Here is a 20250-nt window from a genome sequence, read left to right on the forward strand (position 1 = left end):
CACACTTCACCGAACTGTCAGAGTGAACTCTGGAGACCCCAATATGACCAGTCACTCGGCAGCCCTGATTCAAAACGGGTGGCGGAGATCTGTTTACCTGGAGAACTGAGCACATGGTATTTTCCGACATTCCCTTGAGTGTTGACGTACAAGAAGGTTGGACTGGACATTGCCATGCAGGTGCTTACCCTGCCCGTAAGGCGGCGAGCTATAGATGATGAGCTGAAGTGAAGACTCAAGGAGGTGAGGCTGGATTGCCGAATGGCAGGCAGCCCGATTCCTCGGCAACCAGGTCCGCCTTTGGCAGGTATCTTTGTGTCAACGCCTGCCAGGGTAAATAAAGTTTAGGATGGCATGTTCGCACAGGGGATACAAGGCGATGCATACCCGAGCCAAGAAAGCTGGTCGTCAATGAGAAAACTGGCTGTCAGGTCAGCCAACGGACAACTCCTCGCTCACATGGCAGGCGTTAATCGTTGGCAACGTACAGTTATTAGCTAGCTGGAGTCAAAGCCACCGTTCACTCTTTCCCAGTTTGAAAGTTACCTGCGCCTTCCTCAACATGACTACCTACCTACCTAGGTATGTCTGTGTCCGCCGTGGATTCAATCTTAACTCAAACTTCAACATTCTGTTCAACATCGCACATCATGCAAGCAGTTAGCTGCCATCAGAGTTAAATTGTCTGCATTCGTCAACAAACATGCCCCTTTCCTGACTTAACTCCGAAACAAGCCCAACACACCACTTCAGGCAGCCGATGCAAGACACGCCGATATTAAGCCATTTTCAGTCCCGGCAAGTCCAAATGTTGGACAGCTCGTCAAATATCTGGTGCAGAGTATGCCATACGAGCAAGGTTTCGTTCGCAAGTGACCATGACCTACCTCTATGCGTTAACGGTTGGTAAATGGGTACCTACCCATTTAGGTACTTGACGAGACTGCTTTAACACTCAGGCTTGGTTCGCATTTGGCGTACCTCGCTATGCATTTCTTCTATACCCATTTCGTTTCTGAAGTGCAGCATAGTCGACCTTGATCACTCCCTTCTCACAGATTCAAGACAAAGTATCACTGTACGTGGCGGCTTGCCCCGGGACTCTGGCCACAACACGAAACTGTTTGGTTGACCGCTTATTAGAAATCTGGTGCTTAATATTCGACTCCTTTGCTAATATTGCATCGCGGTCATGATACAAGGCATAAAGACATCTTGTCAAACACCTTGCAAGCCTTTCAATGCCACATCAGGGCCGCATCATGCATGGTGTTGGCCAACATCCGAAGCTATTCATAGCAGAGACACCGACGGGCTACCTCAAGATTCAAGTACATTCGTTATTCGTACCAGTCACGCTAGACTACCATGCCAACAGAATTTTGGCAACCTTTTAGGCGGCCGGTATGAAGGCTGAACTACAAGACGTTCGTTTGCAGCCAGCGAGACAAGATTCCACTCACAACAGCTACAAGACCTACGAATATACCAATAATACATCACATGTGTGCCATCAGTTGCCCAGATTTGAAAAGTGTGCTGGTCTCCAGCCATGCGGCATGCCGTATCCATCCCTCATGGAATTTATCCCGCTCTTGGTCCAAAAACTCCTAGAAAGGTGAACCTGCTAATTCCTAGTTTCTCTTGACTCAGCTTATGAGAGATGCAAACCTGAAAATGCTCTGTATTTTAAGCATTCAAGTACAGGATCCCCGCTTTGGGCAGCAGTGAACAGTCCAGGCTACCAATAGTCACGAGCAGGCCAATGCTGACATTGGTGTTGCAGATGGTGTCATGCAAGTGAGCTTGAAATCAAACGATTTGAGCCTGCTACTTGCGAGCGGTACCAACTTCATATATCTGTGAATTACTAACGGCGTCATTCCTTTTGCATGTGAAACTGCACGGAGCCGTTTTTATCTCTATCAGTTTGCGGTAATACTACTCTGTGGCGCCAGCTCAAAGGTGCCAGCAAGAAGGCCATTTGGTCAACCCGTCCGTCGTAGACAACGCCTGGATGACACACAGCTCGGCATGCCCCTTGGCACGGCACTCAGTGAATGCAAAGGAAATTGACACGTGGAGGTTGTTATCTGCGGGACGGAATGTCATGATTGATGTTGAGCAGCCACGAATTCAACAATTGGGCTGGAGTTTAGCTTTCGCATTATGCCCCGTGGGTGGTGTTTTATCCTCAGGTTCTCTCACATGGCCAATAGTGGAAATGCAAGGCGGAATTGCTTGAGGGAACTCTTGTTCCTCTCAACCAAGATCTTCCGTAACAAGCCCAAAGGCTTTTGACTGCGCCAAAATTTGCTGCTACGATGTCTTTGCAGAAACACGACCCTCACGCCTCAGGCCAAGTCCCCCTCATGAGCAGTCAGTCTTGAGCATGCAGCCAAAGAATGGAAGTTTTTTCTGTTTGAGCAGGAAGTCCAATGGGATACCTTTATTGTAGCAAGACGTTCTAGTGGCTGTTCGCTAAATCTGCAAGCAATCACGGCTAACCTGTGAGCTTTCCTCGTTTTCTTTGTTTGAGAAGATGGGATGATCGAACTGCCTGCCACCACTCGTCAGGGCCACCACGCATCAGCTAGATCGGCGATTACAACTCCTCCACCCTCATCGATGCAATGAGTTATCATATCGATATGAGAGGACGACAACTCTCTCCGGAGTGCTTGTCAAAGGCCCGGTTTCCCCTCACCACGGTTCAATTCGTTGAGAAAACAGAGCTGCGAGCCACACAGTTCTTTCACATCCAATGAGCTAGGAGGAGTCGAGTATCATCGGCAGCACAGCATCGCCTAGGCCATAGAGCTCGAGCTCCTTCAACCCGGCATCCATTGCGGGCAACCGGTGGGGCGGCCTCCACTCGGTATGCAAGATTGCGTCTCCGCGTCCACCGAGCCTGACAGGGTTGCTGCCAGGGAAGCTCCTGGGACCAGTTTGGTAAAGACCAGCCTTGAAGACGTCACCGGATCCTTGAAGCCTTGAAATTATTCAGGATATTACTGATCTTCGAGAGGGTGGCCGCAAGTGCCGTACTTGGGACTAGTAAAAGACGGGTCAATTCCAGCTACGATATATGATACAAGTTTGAAATTTGTATCATTTGACCCAGCACGACTTTTGAGTGCGGTGAGATTATTATTACAGTAAAAAGCCGGAAAGACATATGAGCAGCTGCAAGCAACAGCAAATAAACGGTCATGTACCACCCCCCAAACGCCAGATGTAAACCAGGAAACTGAAACCCGTATAGGGTATTGCATAAGATGACTGATGTTTCGTTTTTATGCCAATCCTCGCCTCGCTTGTAAATGTAGTTCATTATTTTAAAACTTTTTTTGCCCCTTTACGTTTATTCTCTATTGCGGAAGCGATCTTCCTTTAGGTGACGGTGTAACCACCGTCGACGCGAATATCGGCGCCGGTGACGTAGCTGCTGGCATCAGAGAGCAGGAAGGACACAGGACCCATGAGGTCTTGAGGCTGACCCATCTTGCCCTGGGGGATGAGTGATGTCCACTTCTGTTTAAGATCGGGGTTCTCATCGAGAATTTTTTGTGTACTGTAAAGCCCAGTAGTTAGCAACACGGCGTTATATACTTGGTCAAGTTGGTTTCCACTCACAGAGCAGTCAGCATGTATCCGGGTGAGATGCAGTTGACACGGATTCCAGCGTGTGCCCACTCGACAGCTAGTGAAGCAGCCAAATGACGGACACCAGCCTTGGCAGCGTTGTAAGGACTATTCGTCAGGGAAGGTCAGCATTTGGTCTTACTCCGATTATTGTCATTATACAAGTGCAGAATTCGCCCCTCTCCTCTTCGAGTGCTTGATCGACATCCTGTCGAGCGGGGTTCTCCAATGAATGATATAGTCGTCCAGAATCGCCCAAGAAAACACTTACGCTTGAGGCTGAGGAACGTTGACAATGGCGCCTGACATGCTGCCAATCATGACCATGCTGCCTGGGGCTTTCCGCGCCATGAGATGACGAGCAACCTCGGTGGCAAAGAGGTAGGTGCCGTCGACATTGACAGCCCACAGCTTTCGCATGCGATCAATTGGGTAATTGACGGCTTCAAAGTTCTCTGTGAAGCCAGCGGAAGTGACGAGATGATCAATCTTGCCATGTTGCTCGATAACTTCAGCAATGCAGCCTTGGACAGATTCGGGGTCAGACACATCGGCGAAGTGGGCTGTAACAGTGGGAATTCTTGGAAATAGTTAGAATTGACATTTCGAGTGATTGATCACGGAAAGTAGGTCTAGTTCAACATACCGTTCAGCATTGGGGTTTTCACGGTGGAATGCATCCATGAGCAGCTGGGTCTGCTTCTGAGCTTCCTCCTCTACACAAACTATTAGCTTGCAACGCAGCAATGGTCACATGGAAATGGTTGGCGTACTGTTCATGTCAACAAGAGCCACGTCGGCACCAGAGAAAACCATTCCCTGGGCCATAACGAGTCCCAAACCACGAGCACCTCCAGTGACGACGCCAACGCGGCCGTCAAGAGAGAAACTTGGGAGAGTGGGCTTTACAAATTGTCCACCAGTGCCTAAGACAGGCTTGCTGGAAGGCAGTTCATGCTCCTCAGGATGCTCGACTTCGATGTCAGAATCAGTCCGCGAGTAGCTACCGGGCTTGTTGCTTCGGGGAGGAACGTTATGGAGAGTGCGAGAGGCGGCAAAGGAAGGTCGTAGAGTGGCAGCGGCAGTACGCCGCGTAGCATGGCGCAACATGGGAGCAAGGATGGTCTGTCTGGAGGCCATTGCTGTGGTAGAGGAAAGTGAGGTTCGGGGGAGGAATGGATGAATAAATTCGAATGTGTTTCACGGAAGAGGGCAGATCTTTCCCCTCACGATATGGCAAAACCGATGGGTGAGGTGTCTGAAAGCAGCGAGAGTGAGGTTCAGGTGAAACCCCGAATGGCAATGCAATTCGAGACGGGTTCTGCGCACTTGATTTGCAAATACGCGTGCAAAGGGATGGAGCACAGAAGAATAGAGACGGATGAAGGAAGAAGACTGGAGCAGCGAGGAGACGATGGTGTTTGTGGTTTATATTTCGTCCACCAGACAGAGCTCTCTGTCTGCACTTTGTGGCAAGAGGGAGAGACTTGACCAAACATTTTGGCTGCATGTGTGCTGATTCGCACCCCTCCAGCTCCAGCAAACTGCCACACCCCCCTGGCGCTAAGGGCCAACATCCATGAATTGGAGGGCCTCGCAACCCCGACAGCGGGGACGGCGGAGTCGATGGGGGAGGCTGTGGGCACTAAATTGGGAATCAAGCTCCATCTCGCCCGCTGGAATTCGCAAGCCATGGATCCGTTGGAAGCTAAGTGGGCCCTCTCTCGAACCCTTTCGGCTTTGTCCATGGTGTCCATCATCTTGTCAGGAGGTCCAATGGGCGTTCAAGTTCAAGCTGTCGTTCTCCAGCTGGTGGTCAGGGCGGAAGCGATGCAGAAGCTTGCAGGACTCTAGATGGTCCATGCATCAACTGATCCTGGAGGCACCGGAACACGGGTCGTCGTGCATTTACAGGGACGGTTGTTGTACCGATTGTTGCTGCAAGATATCAAGGCCTGGCTGGCTCTTTGCTGCGGAGAAGTCAAAGAGAAACGGACTTAGAACAGGTATAAGTATCGAAGTAGACTGTTTGCAATGTTACTTTCTGCTCCTGTACGGTATGTATGTGGTATGTAAACTTAACTACAAGTGAACGCACCGTGCCAAAGGCAGGATAAGATTAGACCCTTTGGAACAGCATTTGAAAGCCGATTTGATGTTTGAGAAGGGGGAAAATGATAAAATTCTGGGGCAAACTGGAGCTATGCTTGCCGAGCACTGTAGCACGACAGCTCCACAACGTCCCATCGATGTGGAAATATCGACTGCAGCGGGGCACACAAAATCGATGAAAGAAAATACCCGGCGGCACCACAGTTGTCACCGTGATATCGTCAGCCTTTAACGGGAGAATGCATGCAATTTCATGGCCAATTCAGCCAGAAAACGAGATTGTGAAGCCAACCCAGACGTTCGAAATATCGCTGGCGGCAAATAACACAGGCGGGGTAGGAAGGGCCTAGTAGATGTAAGTCGGAGAAATCCAGACACCAGCGAGTTGCTGGCTTTAGATGCCCAATCAAACGCGGAGTCTTCCACCTCTGAGGGCAGGAGCGACCGCGGAGAAGGGGTGAATGAATCCGCGCCTTCAAGTTTCCTCCTTTCTTCCTTCTCCCTCTTGCCCTGATTTTTGTCTTTCTCTTGCGGTTCGTCGTTTCTGTGAAGAAATTGTTGAGCTCAATTGTTGCAGACTTCGCAAAGTATCCCCCTTTCCCATCTTCGTTCTTCTTACACCCTACCGTCTTCGAAACCTTCACCGACCAACATGGGTGGATGGATTGACATGGGCTGTGACAACAAGTGTAGCTAGTGGGATTTCGCCAGCAATTAAATCTTTCACATTCGTTTCTCCTCCGTTGCCAGCTCAGCCAAGCAAAAGCTTGTGAATTCCTTGCCACGACCCAAAACAACCATTTCAGATGGCGATCATGTTTTGGCAGGGAAGACGATGGGGGGGACTACAGAGTACAACGGCATGGGCTGGTGGTCACGCGGAACAACATGATTTTCATCCAACCTTATCTACCGGTGCCTCCCTGAGATGCAATGCCAAACTCGATACGTGTACCCTCCGAATATCAAAGAGAAAACACCCCGTTAATCAGAAGCATCCTGCAGTCGTCCTTTGGTTTCAATACGATGGTCCCTTAACCAAGACTGTCAATTGCATGGTTGTCCGCCACGCACATGGGCTTTTTACAGGACAGCAGTGTGAGTAACGAAGTTGGTGTGCAAGCCTGGTCGGTATGTCCGTTTGCGAACAGCCACAAGATGCAGGTGTTGAGGTCGAGACACACCTTTTGCTTGGCTACCAGCAATAGACTGCATATTGGACACCTTCAGGGAAATAAACCTACAGAACTGCATGACAAAAAAAGGTACCAGCAGCCTTTGCCGACTCAATTTCCCTGTGGCACCTACAATGCTTGGCTATGCCTCCGAGCTCCCCGAATCAATCTCACGATGGGGGGAGAGGCTAAGCAGTCCACTGAACATACCCAACCCACACAAAACTTTTCAGTTTGACACACTTTATTTCTTTCTGGTACCCTCAATTTGGACAACTTGACTGTGGTGATCGCCAAAGAAAACAAACCTCCTTTAACAAGATGGCAGACTTCCGGGCAGTTGTCAACTCAGTCCAATTGGAACGACAGTGTCAAACCTTTTATCAGCCATATCTCGGTTTTTTTGATGCTGCAACAGTGGACAACAAAACTGAATCATTAGTCTGATATTGAATAGTGGTGCCTGGAGCAAATCCCCGCAACCGGACCCAAGACAGTGAGCAAACCCGGCAACAACGGCGTTGTTACCGCCAGCCCCTCGCCCATTATCAAACTATCGTGAGCTTAGCTTGCTGGTGTATCACTTTTAATACACACTCCTGTCGGTGTAGCGATTGCGCCATCTTCCATCCCTTTCGGACCTGGCTCCACAGAAAGGGCTCGCAAAAGCATATAGTAAAAAGAAGAGAAAAATCTGCCTCGTCTTCTTCTTCTTCTTCATCTCATTCTGCAGGTGGGTACATTGGCCAAGACAGGATGCGTACGTAGGGTTTTATAAATAATATGATTTTACTATTTTGGAGCCTATTTATTTAGTCGGACCACATAATCATTTGCGACACATTCGCAGTCTTGTCCACCAGATTTGATGGATGCCAGTCGTCGAAATGCTGTACGCCTTTTCCATCTGCCGACGGATATAACAATGCATTGGGCTTAGAATACAGTAACAACCCCAGTTGCCCTACCATCACACCAAGCGGCGTGACGGCATGTCCATTTACGCCTCAATCATGATATGACTTGTCCAGCATCTTTGTTTGGCCATCGCCATGACAACCAATCTCACGTCTAATCCGTTTCGAAGTTATTCCATGTCGTATCGTAAACTCAGATCCCTTTACGCATTGGCATACTCCTTGTTGAAGGCACGTCCGATGACCATGCGTCTAATTTCAGAAGTTCCAGCACCAATCTCGTACAATTTCGCACTATTCGCAGCACGTTAGCCAAGCAGATCGCCACCAACACATGGACCTGCAAAAGACTTACTCTCTCAGCAACCGTGAAGCAGGCATCTCTTCAACATAGCCCATACCACCCAGCAACTGAATACAGTCAAGGGTACACTCAGTAGCACGCTCCGCAGCGTACAAGATGGCACCAGCGCAGTCCTGGGTGCGAATAATGCCCTGCTCATCGACCTGCTTGGCCGTGGCGTAGGTATACGCCCGCGACGCCTGCAACTTGGTATACATGTCGGCCAGCTTGCCCTGGACGAGCTGGTTATGAGCGATGGGCGAGCCGAACTGCTTGCGCTGGTGGGAGAAGGGCAGGGCCACGTCCAGAGCGGCCTGCATGATGCCCAGGGGACCAGCAGAGAGGACCAGGCGCTCCAGGTCGAGGCCCTCCATGAGGACGCGCACGCCGCCGTTGATCTTGCCCATGACATTCTCCTCCGGCACGAAGACGTTGTCGAACATGAGTTCGCCGGTGTTGCTGCCGCGCATGCCCATCTTGTCGAGCTTCCGGGCGCAGCTGAATCCCTCCGTCTTCGTCTCGACCAAGAAGGCTGTGATGCCCTTGGATCCCTTGTCAGGCTCTGTCTTGGCATAGACGACAATCAAGTCGGCATCAGGGCCGTTGGTGATCCACATCTTGGATCCGTTGAGCAGATATCCGCCGTCCACCTTCTTCGCCGAAGTGCGCATGCTCACCACGTCACTGCCCGAGCCGGACTCAGACATGGCCAGCCCACCAATCTTGGTGCCTGCAATCAAGCCTGGCAGGTACTTCTTCTTCTGCTCCGGGTTGCCATTGAGTTGGATCTGGTTCACGCAGAGCTGCGAGTGTGCCGCGTAGCTCAGACCAATGGACCCTGAGGCGCGGGACATTTCCTCCATGACCACGGCGTGTGCCTGGTACCCCATGCCCAATCCACCGACGTCCTGGTCGGCCGTGATGCCCAGGAGTCCTGCCTCGCCGAGCTTCGGCCACATCTCGTTGGGAAAGGCATTGCTCTTGTCTGTGTGTGCGGCGACTTCTTCTGTGATTTCGCGGCGGGTGAATTCCTGCACGCTCGCGCGTAACTCCTCTAGCTCGTCGGTCGTGGGTGCCTCAAATCCCTTTGGGTGCTTGGACGAGTGTAGTCTTGTCTGGACGGTGGGAAGGGTGATTGATGCAGAGGGCCGTAGTTGCCGGGCGGCAGGGCGGGATACTGCTCTGCTGAGCGTTCTGAAGCTAGCTGCCATGGCGGGTTGTAAAAGGACCGGAATGTAGTAAAAATCCCCAGGAATATGTGTCGTGGAACAGCAAAGAGCGCGGCGAGAAAAAGAATAGTAGAGATGGCCGGCGTAGTAAAAAACGATGTCAAGGCAATTGGGCCAAAAAGAAAAGCAAGTTGAAAGTTGTCGAGTCTGTAAAGCCGAGGATCTGGATGGATGCGGCCAACCAAGGCTCACCCCAGCCCGCGGCTTAACACGGCTTGCTGCGGGCCGTCAACCCCAGATTTTCGCTTCCCACTGCAAGCGACGTCAGTTGTCGAGCTGCCAGTCGAAACTCGAGGCCCTCTTCTCGGCTCAAACAAACTGCACTCAACCACCACGCCTTGTCTCGGCCCTCCAAACATCTCTGTTTTTTTTTTCTCTTCTCGTCTCTCTGCCGAAAACCCAATCCCCATTTGATACCTTCATCTAATCGCACAATTGGACCTCAATTCCCCTCAGGAATAGATAATCACAATGTCCCTCAGCAGGTCATCACAACAAGCCCTCCGGCTAACCCGCCTCCGCCCTCATCCAAGACACCAACACATCCAGGCCCGCGCCATCGCGAACCTCACCCCTCCTCACCAAGCAGCCGCCATCTCGCGCCTCCAAACTAATGTCGACCCTTCGTCTGACGAATACAAGGAAAATGAGAAGCAAATGTCTGAAGTCACCGCCAAAATGGCCGAGCTGACGCGCAAGATTCAGCGCGGCGGGCCGGACAAGGCGCGGGAGAAGCACATTGCCCGCAAGAAGATGCTGCCGAGAGATCGTATCACGTCGCTGATTGACCCGGGGACTACGTTTTTGGAGCTCTCTCCCATGGCGGGATATGAATTGTATCCTGAGGCGGAGGTTCCTGCTGGCGGTATCATTACGGGTGTTGGTGTCGTGGAGGGTGTTACGTGTGTGATTGTTGCGAATGACAGCACGGTCAAGGGCGGTACTTATTATCCCATTACTGTCAAGAAGCATCTTCGTGCGCAGGCTGTTGCACAGGAGAATAAGTTGCCGTACGTTGTGCTCACCATTACCAATGGCGCCTTGTCCTTGGGCTATATATACTATAATTGGTGTATAGGCAAGTACTAATATGTGAATAGTTGCATCTACCTCGTCGACTCTGGAGGCGCTAACCTCCCTCACCAATCCGACGTCTTCCCCGACCGCGAGCACTTTGGCCGCATCTTCTACAATCAAGCCCGCATGTCGTCACAGGGAATTCCACAAATCGCCGTCGTCATGGGCCCCTGCACAGCCGGAGGAGCCTACGTGCCCGCCATGTCTGATGAATCCATCATCGTAGGCGAGCAGGGCCACATCTTCCTCGCCGGTCCTCCCCTCGTCAAAGCCGCCACCGGTGAGGTCGTGAGCGCAGAAGACCTCGGCGGTGGTAAGATGCATTCCTCTGTATCTGGTGTAACCGACTACTTGGCCGTCGACGACGCCCACGCCATCACCCTCGCTCGACGATCCATCAGCAACCTCAACTGGCCTGCCAAATCCGCCGCCACTCAACCTCCCGCCGCTACCTTCTCAGAGCCTCTCTACGACCCAGAGGAGCTCATGGGCATCGCAACCACCAACCTCCGCAAACCCATCCCCATCCGTGAAGTCATTGCCCGTATTGTCGACGGCTCCGAGTTCTCCGAGTTCAAGCGTGATTTTGGCACCACCCTCGTCACTGGCTTCGCCTCCATCTACGGCCACAAAGTCGGCATCGTCGCCAACGACGGCATCCTCTTCGCCTCATCGGCCGTCAAAGGCGCACACTTCATCGAGCTCTGCGCCCAGCGCGGTATCCCTCTCGTCTTCCTTCAAAACATCTCTGGCTTCATGGTCGGCACGGCCTCTGAGCGAGATGGTATTGCCAAACACGGTGCCAAGCTCGTCACCGCCGTCGCTTGCGCCGATGTACCCAAATTCACAGTTGTCGTGGGTGGTTCATATGGCGCCGGAAACTACGGCATGTGCGGTCGTGCTTATAGCCCTCGCTTCCTCTGGATGTGGCCGAACGCTCGTGTCGGTGTCATGGGTAGCGAACAGCTTGCTGCTGTTATGGAGACTGTTGGCCAGAAAGCTGATCCTGAGCTCAAGGCTCGCATTGACCGTGAGACCGAGGCGACCTTCTCATCAGCAAGACTCTGGGTAAGTCCCTCAATATAGCTCACCTCTGTTTTTGAAACTCTCTCATTTGTAAATGTGTTGTTGGCTAACGGTTTGGATGAAACTAGGACGATGGCATTATTCCCCCTCAGCATACTCGACGCTACCTCGGCCTTGGTCTGAAAGCTGCCATGGGTGGCCGTAACGAGGTCAAGGCTGGGGATACCAAGTTTGGTGTCTTCAGAATGTAAAAGGAAGTAAAGTGCAACGCCAAAAATCGACTTGATGACCTCGCAAGAGCTTGGCAGTCGGGGCTGCCGTTTTCCCCTGCATTAGATCACTTTGTATATAGCTTGCCATAGATGTGTCGCACAATGGAGCTAAATTTGAACGATTCACGAGAGGACAAGATGTGCTTTGGACAAAGACCAACGTCAAATTTCGCTACTACCAGTGCCACTCCCGGCATGCTATTACATCATTACCCCATGCGCCTCTCTAAATTCCTTCTCGACGATGTCGGTGGTATCAACACTGTTTCAACAATCAAAACGCCATCGCCAAACTCCTTAACATATCATACATTCGGAAGCCTGGGTGCGTCTTGGGAGAACCAAACGGCTTGTGAGATGGTTATACAAGATCTCAGCCGCTTCGCACTCCACTCTCTGCTAGCCTAGCTTCCATATTTGATTTCCTTTCTAAGGTGAGGGACGTGATAGTATTCACATCGCGCTCAGATCTTTCGGCCGCCAACTGGCCCATCCCCGATATTGATAGACAGTGAGATCAAATTGATGCTGTTGCCGTTGCCCAGATTTATGTTGGATGCCTCCTGCTCGGAGACTTCACTGCCCATTTGAGTCTTCCCTTTGCCAGCCCTGCTAAAGAGACGCTGCAGTTCAGCCTGTGACGATATAGCTTTGTCCACTGTCTGTTGTTGAAGAATGTAGAGCATTGCAACGCGCGAAAAGTCAAGCACTTCCTCGGTGACCGAAAATGGGGTAGTGGGAGCTCTCCTGGTTGTGCTGGCGGTGGTTATAGACATCAGAGGGCTTGAAGATATAACTGATGACAGTGTCGATTTGGCTGGCGTGGTCGGCGGCGCTGTGGTTACCGTCTGGGTTCGCTGGATTGAAGTTGTTACTGTTGTGGCAGGCATCTGACCGACTAGAGGAGGTGTTATAGTGACGGTGGTTGTGGTGGTTGGCGTGAAGGTGATTATTGATATGGGAGGATAGTGCTCGGCGTTCAGAGCAAAATTCGCTTGCTTGTCGCTGATGTCTTTTACTTCATCCGTAGCTTGTCCAGATCTCATCGTTCGGCCATCGAAAGTGACCAGAGCATTCTGCGCGATGCATGACAGATTCCCAGAGTTGAACCTAGCCAGAATCGATGTGCCCGAGAGCGGCACGGAGAAGTTTTTATTGGCATCAGCTAGTATTCGAGGAATCGCTCTGCCGAGTGTCACGTTGTTAATACTAGACTTTCCGTCACTGGAAACAAGGTTCGTCATCGTACATCCTGTTGAGCCACCATCACCGCAGGTGGGGCCTGTAAATCCATTGGTACAGATGCATGAACAATTGCCCTGCACGATCACGCTTGTACCTCCGTTCAAACAGGTCAGTTGGTTCTGGCATTGGCCGATACTGGGATTGGTATCCTTTTTCTGACCAAGATTCTTGAAAACAAAAAACTCGAGAGGAACCACTATGGCGGCCACAATCAGGCAGAGAAGTAGGAAAACCACTAGAATGAAAGCCCACAGAGGTAGACCACAGCACCGTCGTTTGGGTTTTGTCTCAATCTGACCACTAGGTGATCGTGAGTGTGACGGTCGATCTTGGCCGTTGACTGCTGGCCATGTACTCCCTCTCAGCCAAGAGTTGCGACTCGGATTGTTTCGAGGTGTGTGAACTGGCGGCGGAAAGGCTGCAAGCATATCGGATAGTCCAGAACGATGAGGGTCTTCTGTTTTTTCCAATGTTAGAATCGAAAGAGCTTCATCCTTGTTCCAAACACAGTAAGAACATCACAGTCCAGAGGTGCAATGTAACTTACCTTTCTCGTTGAGATACCCTTCAAGCGTATCGAGTCGGCTGGCTGGTCGTTTGCCCTTGTCAATCATAGCTGCAAGTCTGGTCGCGCGCCGAATCAAGTCTGGCAGGCTAGTGAGACTTCCCCTGGCCTCTGCTGCACGAACGGCATCGATGTCCAGTCTGGGAGGGCGTCTCATAGCCGACAGTCGAGTTTGTTGACGAGGGGCATCTCCAACTTGATTTGCATCTCGAGGATCGGAGGAGCTTGCTGTCGCAAAAGCCTGCAGAATTGCTTCTGATGAAAGACTTTCTCTACTTGTGGTATTGACATATGATGCCCGAGGTTTCTTCAGGGTTGGGACTGTTTCGGAAGAACTTGTTGCTGCACTTAGGTATCCTTCATTGTCATGTGTTGTTTGCACCGGTGCAGGGCCTCTTCTCATATTCGACGCGGAGTTACTCGATCCTTTCGTAGTGATCAATGCAGGCTTCCCCTTCTTGCCCAGGCTTGCACTACGAACCAGTTGGCTCTCGTCCCCGAAGTCATCATATCCTGATTCCCTACTCTTTTCTGTGATAGACTCTTCATAGAATGCGTCGCCATAGCCAGGGCTGCCTGCTTGTGGCGAACCGGCTGGCCAGGACTCTGGCATAGCCGCACTCGAAGCGTAAGATCCATGAGATCTTGATCTGGGGCTCTCCTCTGGTATGGGTGAAACAAATGATGCATTTGAATAAAATGACGATGCTCCTCTTCGGCTTGACGGTGGAGGACCAAGAATTGCGCTCTTCCTGGGTGGCATCGAAGAACTCGTGGGAGCTGGTATCGGAAAGTCGGGTATTGTCCCCACAGAGGATATTGTCTGTCGGGCAGAGCTGCCTGACGGAGAGAGCGGATTATTGATATCGAGGTTTTCTTGTGGACTGTCCGGTATGGCTGAGCGAGATGTGAACACTGGTATGGGCTGTTGCGGCTTTGATTGATCAAGTATCGAAGGAATTCTGCTTTGGCTGGGTCGTGGCGGTCGTTCTGGTACTTGTTGGGACTTTGGCGTAGGAGACTGAGGTGAAGTTGGATCGACAAATGCCGTCGGTACTGTTCCGGTGTTGGCGAGTGGCCATTGTGGAACCTGTTTCGGTCGAGAAATCGTCTGCCCTGATTTTGTCTCCTGACTAGAGGGCATTCGGTTCTTGGCAAATTTGGACTGGGATAGCCCTTGTGGTGGTGGGCGCAATGGTGTTGACGACTCGATTAGATTGGAATCCTGCGGTGGCCGTCTAGTTGCCTGGCCATCCTGCCCTCGAGTGCCTTGGACTTGTTCACGAGCCCTCTTTACAGAGCCTGGTATATTGTATGACCGGTCCATATCTCTTCCATCGTAGGGTTGACTCATTTGGTAATATTCAGTAGCCGCAAACCATTTATCGTAGTTTCAGCCCAGCAACTCGGAGTCTATCAATTGCAATTGGCTGTCGAATGAATCTAGGGTTAATTGTAAATGAAAGGAGATCCCGTCTCTTGGACGAAAAATTGGTGTAAATGACTGGAATTTTGTAATATGTCGCTATTGGTCTGATGAACTGAAGAAAACTAGAGTGGAAAAATAGAGTGGTACGGTTGCGGTTTGTTGCATCAAAATTGTATGCGCTGTGACTGAGGAGTCGGAAACGAAAGCCGTTGTGTTCACATACGTCAAATATCATATCAAAACGAGCGGCAGAAGTGACAGATTTGTGATGGTCCGAGTGAAAAGGAACCAGAAAAATAGACAGTGGCAGAAGAAAAAGTGAAACGAGTGTCGGGTGTTTGACGAAGACCTGCAAGCAGATGTGTAATCGAATCAGAAAGAAGACGAGATGGGATTCCGAGAGTTTAGAGAACAGTCTATCGAATTTGTGTCAGCCGTTTCGTTTGGGCACATCGGATGGCAAGTCTTCCAGCACAGAGCCGGCAACCGCGCAAAACGAGCATTGTGTACGGAGCGACTGAATAAGCCGGCTCCCACATATTGTCTGAGGCTTGTCGGGGTCAACGGGGTCAAGGGTTACATACAAGAGACGCTTCCAGTCTCAGAATTCAACCACCTAGTTACCAGTGAGATTCCGGAGACAGGGTGTCTCAAAAGGCTCACAGAGCCAAGAAGCAAGCCGGATTAGCAGCGTGCAAACCGGCTGCCAGTAAAAATGATGAGAGTAATAACCAGACTCTCTCGAAACAGAGAAGTCGGCCAACGAAAATCGCAAGAGCTTCCGATGAAGATTCGTGCTCGACAGCAGGTTGGAGTTTCCGGGTTGCACAGGAAATCTTGACTCAGCGTCGCAAAACAAAGTTGGGGCTCGTGTTTCAGATATTGCGGCGTAGGAGAATGAGCTAGCCCGAGGATAAGAGAGTGTGTAAGTAGAGGCTCTTGAAAACTAGTGCAGAACAGAAATGGCAGTGAATTGCCTCTCAGTGCAATGGATATTGTGAAGGAATGAAGACGGTCAGTATTTTCGAGCAGCTTCTGTGGGAATACTGCATAGGCGGCAGAATCAAGCTGCTGTGCAACTTGTCGAATATTGCAGCCACACCGGAAACCAATTCTTACCTGGTAATGTGATAAGGTGAAGCTGAGAGGCTCAGACCGCGTCTCTAGGACAGGGTTCCGCTGGTGAGGAGTTCACAAGAGGCACACAAAGCCTGGGGATGAAGGGAAAGAAATGAAAGAAAGCAGTCATCCACAGGATGCTGAGGGGGAGAAGAAGTGCAAACGAGGCAGTCACGATGAAGTTGACCTGCAAAGGGGGAAGTCGCGACACAAAATGGCAAGAAAAGAACCAGCGACTGGGAGGGGATAAAATGCGCCAAAAGGAAGGCGACAGGCATTGACCAAACCAGAACACCACTCATGCATGTTTGAACCAGACCAGACCCGACCCGATCAAACCACGCCATAAATTTGACCTCCTCACTGCAGAGCCTGACCGTCCCAAGTCTTTGACGAAAGACTATGCGACACGCTGTCGGGTCTGGTCCCAATCCCTGCAGGCACAAATGGAGTGCCAGGTAAGGAGACTATTCTGCAAGGCAGTGGCACCACAATGGTCGCAAAGTGAAGCAGGGGTGGCCATTGAGTCGATTCAAGGATGTGAGACTGATTCACTGCGAACAACCAGACCGACAAGACTCCATCGACATTCTTACCAACCACTCAAAAATGGAAGGCTTGGTTACCAGACAACTTCCCTGCCTTTATGGGGATCGCTGGCCACTGCAATCTTTATCCATGCTGCTGACGGAGAATCCATAGCTGGATCACTGTCATGCTCGACTGGATTTCTCGCCGTCCCCCAATGCTTCAGTCTATTTTCAGCCCCAGCATACACGATGTTGTTCCTGGATCCAACAAAGCAGCCACATCAAGCCTTGTGGTTGTCCTAGCCTTCGCAAACTGCCCAGCAGGCGATAGTCAACGGTCGGTCTCCGCCTGGCGCATGTCAAGTGGATCAAAGGCCATTAACTTATATCGGACAGGACTTCGAAGTCCCACCAAACTTTGACCATTCGACGGTGCGAGCTGTGGCCTGTGAGCCCTCGACTTGGCTCAGGCGAACTCAAATGCCCGAGCACTCGAAGAGTCGCGACTGAGTTTGAGACAATCTCCAGACAGACCAGCGAAGCCCCAGGACTGCGCGCGCGATCTGGCAGCGCTGCTTTCCTTTTTCCGTCTCTGTTCAAAGGTTCCTTTTCTTTTTCCCCGCAGGCGTGCAGCAAAGTAGCTTGAACCCATCTATCTGGCTGGAGCGAGTTAGTGTCCCTGGTACCAAGCAGAACGAACCTGGAGCCATAGTTTCCTCACACAAACAGAGTACTCTGTATATCTCCTCCAGTCGCAGAGAAAACACGTCCACCGAATCCGAGATGCCCCCAATCAAACGTCGGGGTTCCCCTGCTGATGGCCCCAAAGTGCAACGTATTTGCTGTCAACTGGAAACACTAGCGCCATGTTCCTGCATGTAGTCGCATCCACACATGAAGCAGGATATCTTGACCACTTCTGACTAGTGCGGCCAAGGGGTCGCTCAGATGTCACCCTGGCTCACAGCTGCATCACGGCTTCGAAGAAAAGAAAGTCACGTCAATGCATCAAAGTCGATTGGACAAGATGCGTGATCGCCACATCGCTTTCACTGCTTTACGATGAAATAGCGTGTAGTTTGCATGCGAGGGATGCGTGAACAAACAAGTTCGTCTCAAAACTTCCATCCGATGAAACCCTGCAACGGCGCATAGACCAAGGCGTGTCCCCGAGGCCCAAGATGACATTCGGGTTCGGGGACTGCCTTCCATGAAAGACAGCAACGCTAATAAAATTGTGTGATGCGGACTTCAAACTTTCTCCTAGAATCCCAGACGCACACCAGCAAGGTTCGTTGGTAATGGCAGCCAGGCAAAATTATGCTAGCAACTTCTGATTGCCTGAGGTCCTGGGAATTGCACTTCAAACCCGGCTCAGTGATGTTTGACTTGCTTGAATAGGTAAGTTGAAAGTTGATCAACATGCGTTTCTCAGCAAGATCCAACCAGAATCTCGGCTGGCATAAACGCCGCTCTTGGGATAGCGTTCACAGGGGATGGCACAGGGAAGAACGACCAACTGAAATCGTCCTGCCCCCAGAACGGATCTTTTGTGCGTCTTTTTTATTTAATCCCGCTGTTATTCTCGTCCACTTCGAAGATTTGGCTGGTTAGGGTTCATGATTCTGAAGCAGGCGCCCCCATGCTCAAAGCACCCTTAATCTTAACTCCTTTGAAGACGCAAAGGACTCATATATGGGAAAATTCGGGAACTCATCAGCCCTCTGTTTGTCCATCCATGGCATCGTTATCAAATACCCCTGCTCTCATTTATTACCGTTGCTACTCGGGAAGATTACATTGATATATTTCTGACAACCAAACAAATTTGTACCACAACGATCGGAGAGACAAGGCAATCAATCTCATGCAACATGGTGCTGACATCCTCCCGATGGAACGCCAACAGTTCACACAATGTGGGAACGAGTCCACTTCGACAGCCATGCCCGATATATTACAATGTTGAACGGGACCGGTTGTGGAGTCTTCATTGTTGGATGCATGGAATGCATCTTCAAGTATGATCGCGTGGCTGTGGATGTTTCCTGTCGTCGGGAAATTACTTGTATGCACAACGTCGGATGTAAAGTACGGTGCATGGTTGTGCGTAGTATGTGGCGTACGCCTATATACCGATCCATTTTGCTACACTATGTACAAATATCTGTGTATGGAGCCTCCTGGTCCTTGAAATCATTGAAACGAACAAGGTCCGGGTCATTGGACTTTGCCTTCGACATCTCACTCAGCACTTGCGAGGTCTCCAATTTGGGATAACGTAGCCAGAACCATCCGGCTTCACAATGTCAAACTTATCTTCACCCTGCCACGCATGCAGGAACCAACCAACATTCTTCTGCTTGAACCACTCGCAATTGTCATCAAAGGTCTTCCAGTACTTGGTATACTGGGCAACGCCAACGTCACTCTTTCCGGGATTGTGGTCCGTCTTGCCCCAAGCCCACGGGCTTTCCGTAATCATGGTGGGAAGGTTGACGTGATCCAAAACCCATTGCGTAGCCTGCTGGATATAAGCCCAGGCTTGACTCTCAGGGTTGTTGCCGTGGTAGAAGGGCATGGGGTGGATATGAGCAAAGTCAGAGTTGGCCTTGATCCCACTTCCAAGGCTGGTCAGACTATTTCCATTGCGCAAGGTACCTGGACGGTCCCAATCCTCACTGATGCCAACCTTGATGCTATGCTGCTTCATTTTCGCGCGGAATGCTCCGAGGTCATTCACAAAGTTGCCGGAATCCATGCCATCACCAACGGGCTCGGAGCCCCAGTCAGCGCTGTGGACAACATATGGTGCAATGGCGGCAAATTCGGGCTTGTTGAGTGCGTCATAAATGGCCTGCTGCGATTGTCTCCAAACGTCCTGTTACAGTGTCAGTCCTGAAAGTCTGATCTTCATGTACAATTCTAAATCAATGGAGGTAGGAACTTACACCACCGCCAAAGTTTGTCCAGACCTGCAAGATGATGCCCATGTTGTTCGTGGCCGCGGCCCGAATGGCATTCTCGAATACGATGGACTTGGTACATGTGGGATAGTACATGCGCACGATACTCGCACCGAAGTCCTTCTTCATCTTGGCAAAGTCCTGGTTCATTTTGTTGAAGCTGTTGGTGCCGCTGTTGCAGTTGTCGTCCTCCAAGGGGTAGCTAAAGCCTTGGAAGCCATATGCCATTGACTGAGGGCACCACCAGTCTGCTGGTTTAACACTGGGGGGTGTCATATTACCAGGCAGCTTGGCACTACCATAAGGGAAGCAATTAGGGGTTGCAGCTGCTGCTGCGAGAGCCGGCAGGCTGGCGAGAGCCAAAGAAGTGAAGTGCATTGTGAATGTTGGGGATGTAAGCCTTGACCATCAACAGGAACGATTTGCCTCAAACTGTGTGAAGTTGTGAACAATGACTTATTATAAGCCCCGGTAGTTTAGATGCGGAGGTCTCTACAGTCCTTGGTGTTCGGTTACGAGAGTGAATGTTTCCCAAAGAGTCCTTAAGTATTTGTATACTTAAATCTCGTCGGGGTTTGAAGGCTCCTCATGTTACCATCT

The 20250-nt window shown here is 50.9% G+C and overlaps 6 protein-coding genes across 6 annotated transcripts; 1 reads left to right on the forward strand and 5 right to left on the reverse strand.

The window, feature by feature from the left end:
* Positions 1-3393: 3393 nt before the first annotated feature.
* VFPPC_04692 (D-arabinitol dehydrogenase ArbD) lies at positions 3394-4785 on the reverse strand (the record flags this gene model as incomplete). Its single annotated transcript, XM_018284002.1, has 5 exons — positions 3394-3574; positions 3637-3753; positions 3917-4225; positions 4292-4361; positions 4419-4785. 5 exons carry the CDS (start codon positions 4783-4785, stop codon positions 3394-3396), a joined length of 1044 nt encoding a protein of 347 aa, XP_018145306.1.
* Positions 4786-6008: 1223 nt separating this feature from the next.
* Positions 6009-7011, reverse strand: VFPPC_04694 (hypothetical protein; the record flags this gene model as incomplete). Its single annotated transcript, XM_018284004.2, has 2 exons — positions 6009-6602; positions 6853-7011. 2 exons carry the CDS (start codon positions 7009-7011, stop codon positions 6009-6011), a joined length of 753 nt encoding a protein of 250 aa, XP_018145308.2.
* A 1041-nt stretch (positions 7012-8052) lies between these two features.
* Positions 8053-9403, reverse strand: VFPPC_04695 (isovaleryl-CoA dehydrogenase, mitochondrial precursor; the record flags this gene model as incomplete). The annotated part of the gene is made up of 2 exons (XM_018284005.1): positions 8053-8143; positions 8205-9403. 2 exons carry the CDS (start codon positions 9401-9403, stop codon positions 8053-8055), a joined length of 1290 nt encoding a protein of 429 aa, XP_018145310.1.
* Positions 9404-9892: 489 nt separating this feature from the next.
* On the forward strand, positions 9893-11775 carry VFPPC_04696 (methylcrotonoyl-CoA carboxylase beta chain, mitochondrial precursor; the record flags this gene model as incomplete). Its single annotated transcript, XM_018284006.1, has 3 exons — positions 9893-10431; positions 10522-11566; positions 11653-11775. 3 exons carry the CDS (start codon positions 9893-9895, stop codon positions 11773-11775), a joined length of 1707 nt encoding a protein of 568 aa, XP_018145311.1.
* Positions 11776-12260: 485 nt separating this feature from the next.
* VFPPC_04697 (hypothetical protein) lies at positions 12261-14960 on the reverse strand (the record flags this gene model as incomplete). Its single annotated transcript, XM_022428413.1, has 3 exons — positions 12261-13078; positions 13136-13498; positions 13589-14960. The coding sequence occupies 3 exons, from the start codon at positions 14958-14960 to the stop codon at positions 12261-12263; spliced, it is 2553 nt and encodes an 850-aa protein (XP_022284485.1).
* Positions 14961-18932: 3972 nt separating this feature from the next.
* Positions 18933-20028, reverse strand: VFPPC_13683 (B-(1-6) glucan synthase; the record flags this gene model as incomplete). The annotated part of the gene is made up of 2 exons (XM_018291457.1): positions 18933-19565; positions 19636-20028. 2 exons carry the CDS (start codon positions 20026-20028, stop codon positions 18933-18935), a joined length of 1026 nt encoding a protein of 341 aa, XP_018145314.1.
* Between the last annotated feature and the right edge of the window lie 222 nt (positions 20029-20250).

This window comes from Pochonia chlamydosporia, chromosome 3, assembly GCF_001653235.2.
Source record: "Pochonia chlamydosporia 170 chromosome 3, whole genome shotgun sequence".
Taxonomy (NCBI): domain Eukaryota; kingdom Fungi; phylum Ascomycota; class Sordariomycetes; order Hypocreales; family Clavicipitaceae; genus Pochonia; species Pochonia chlamydosporia.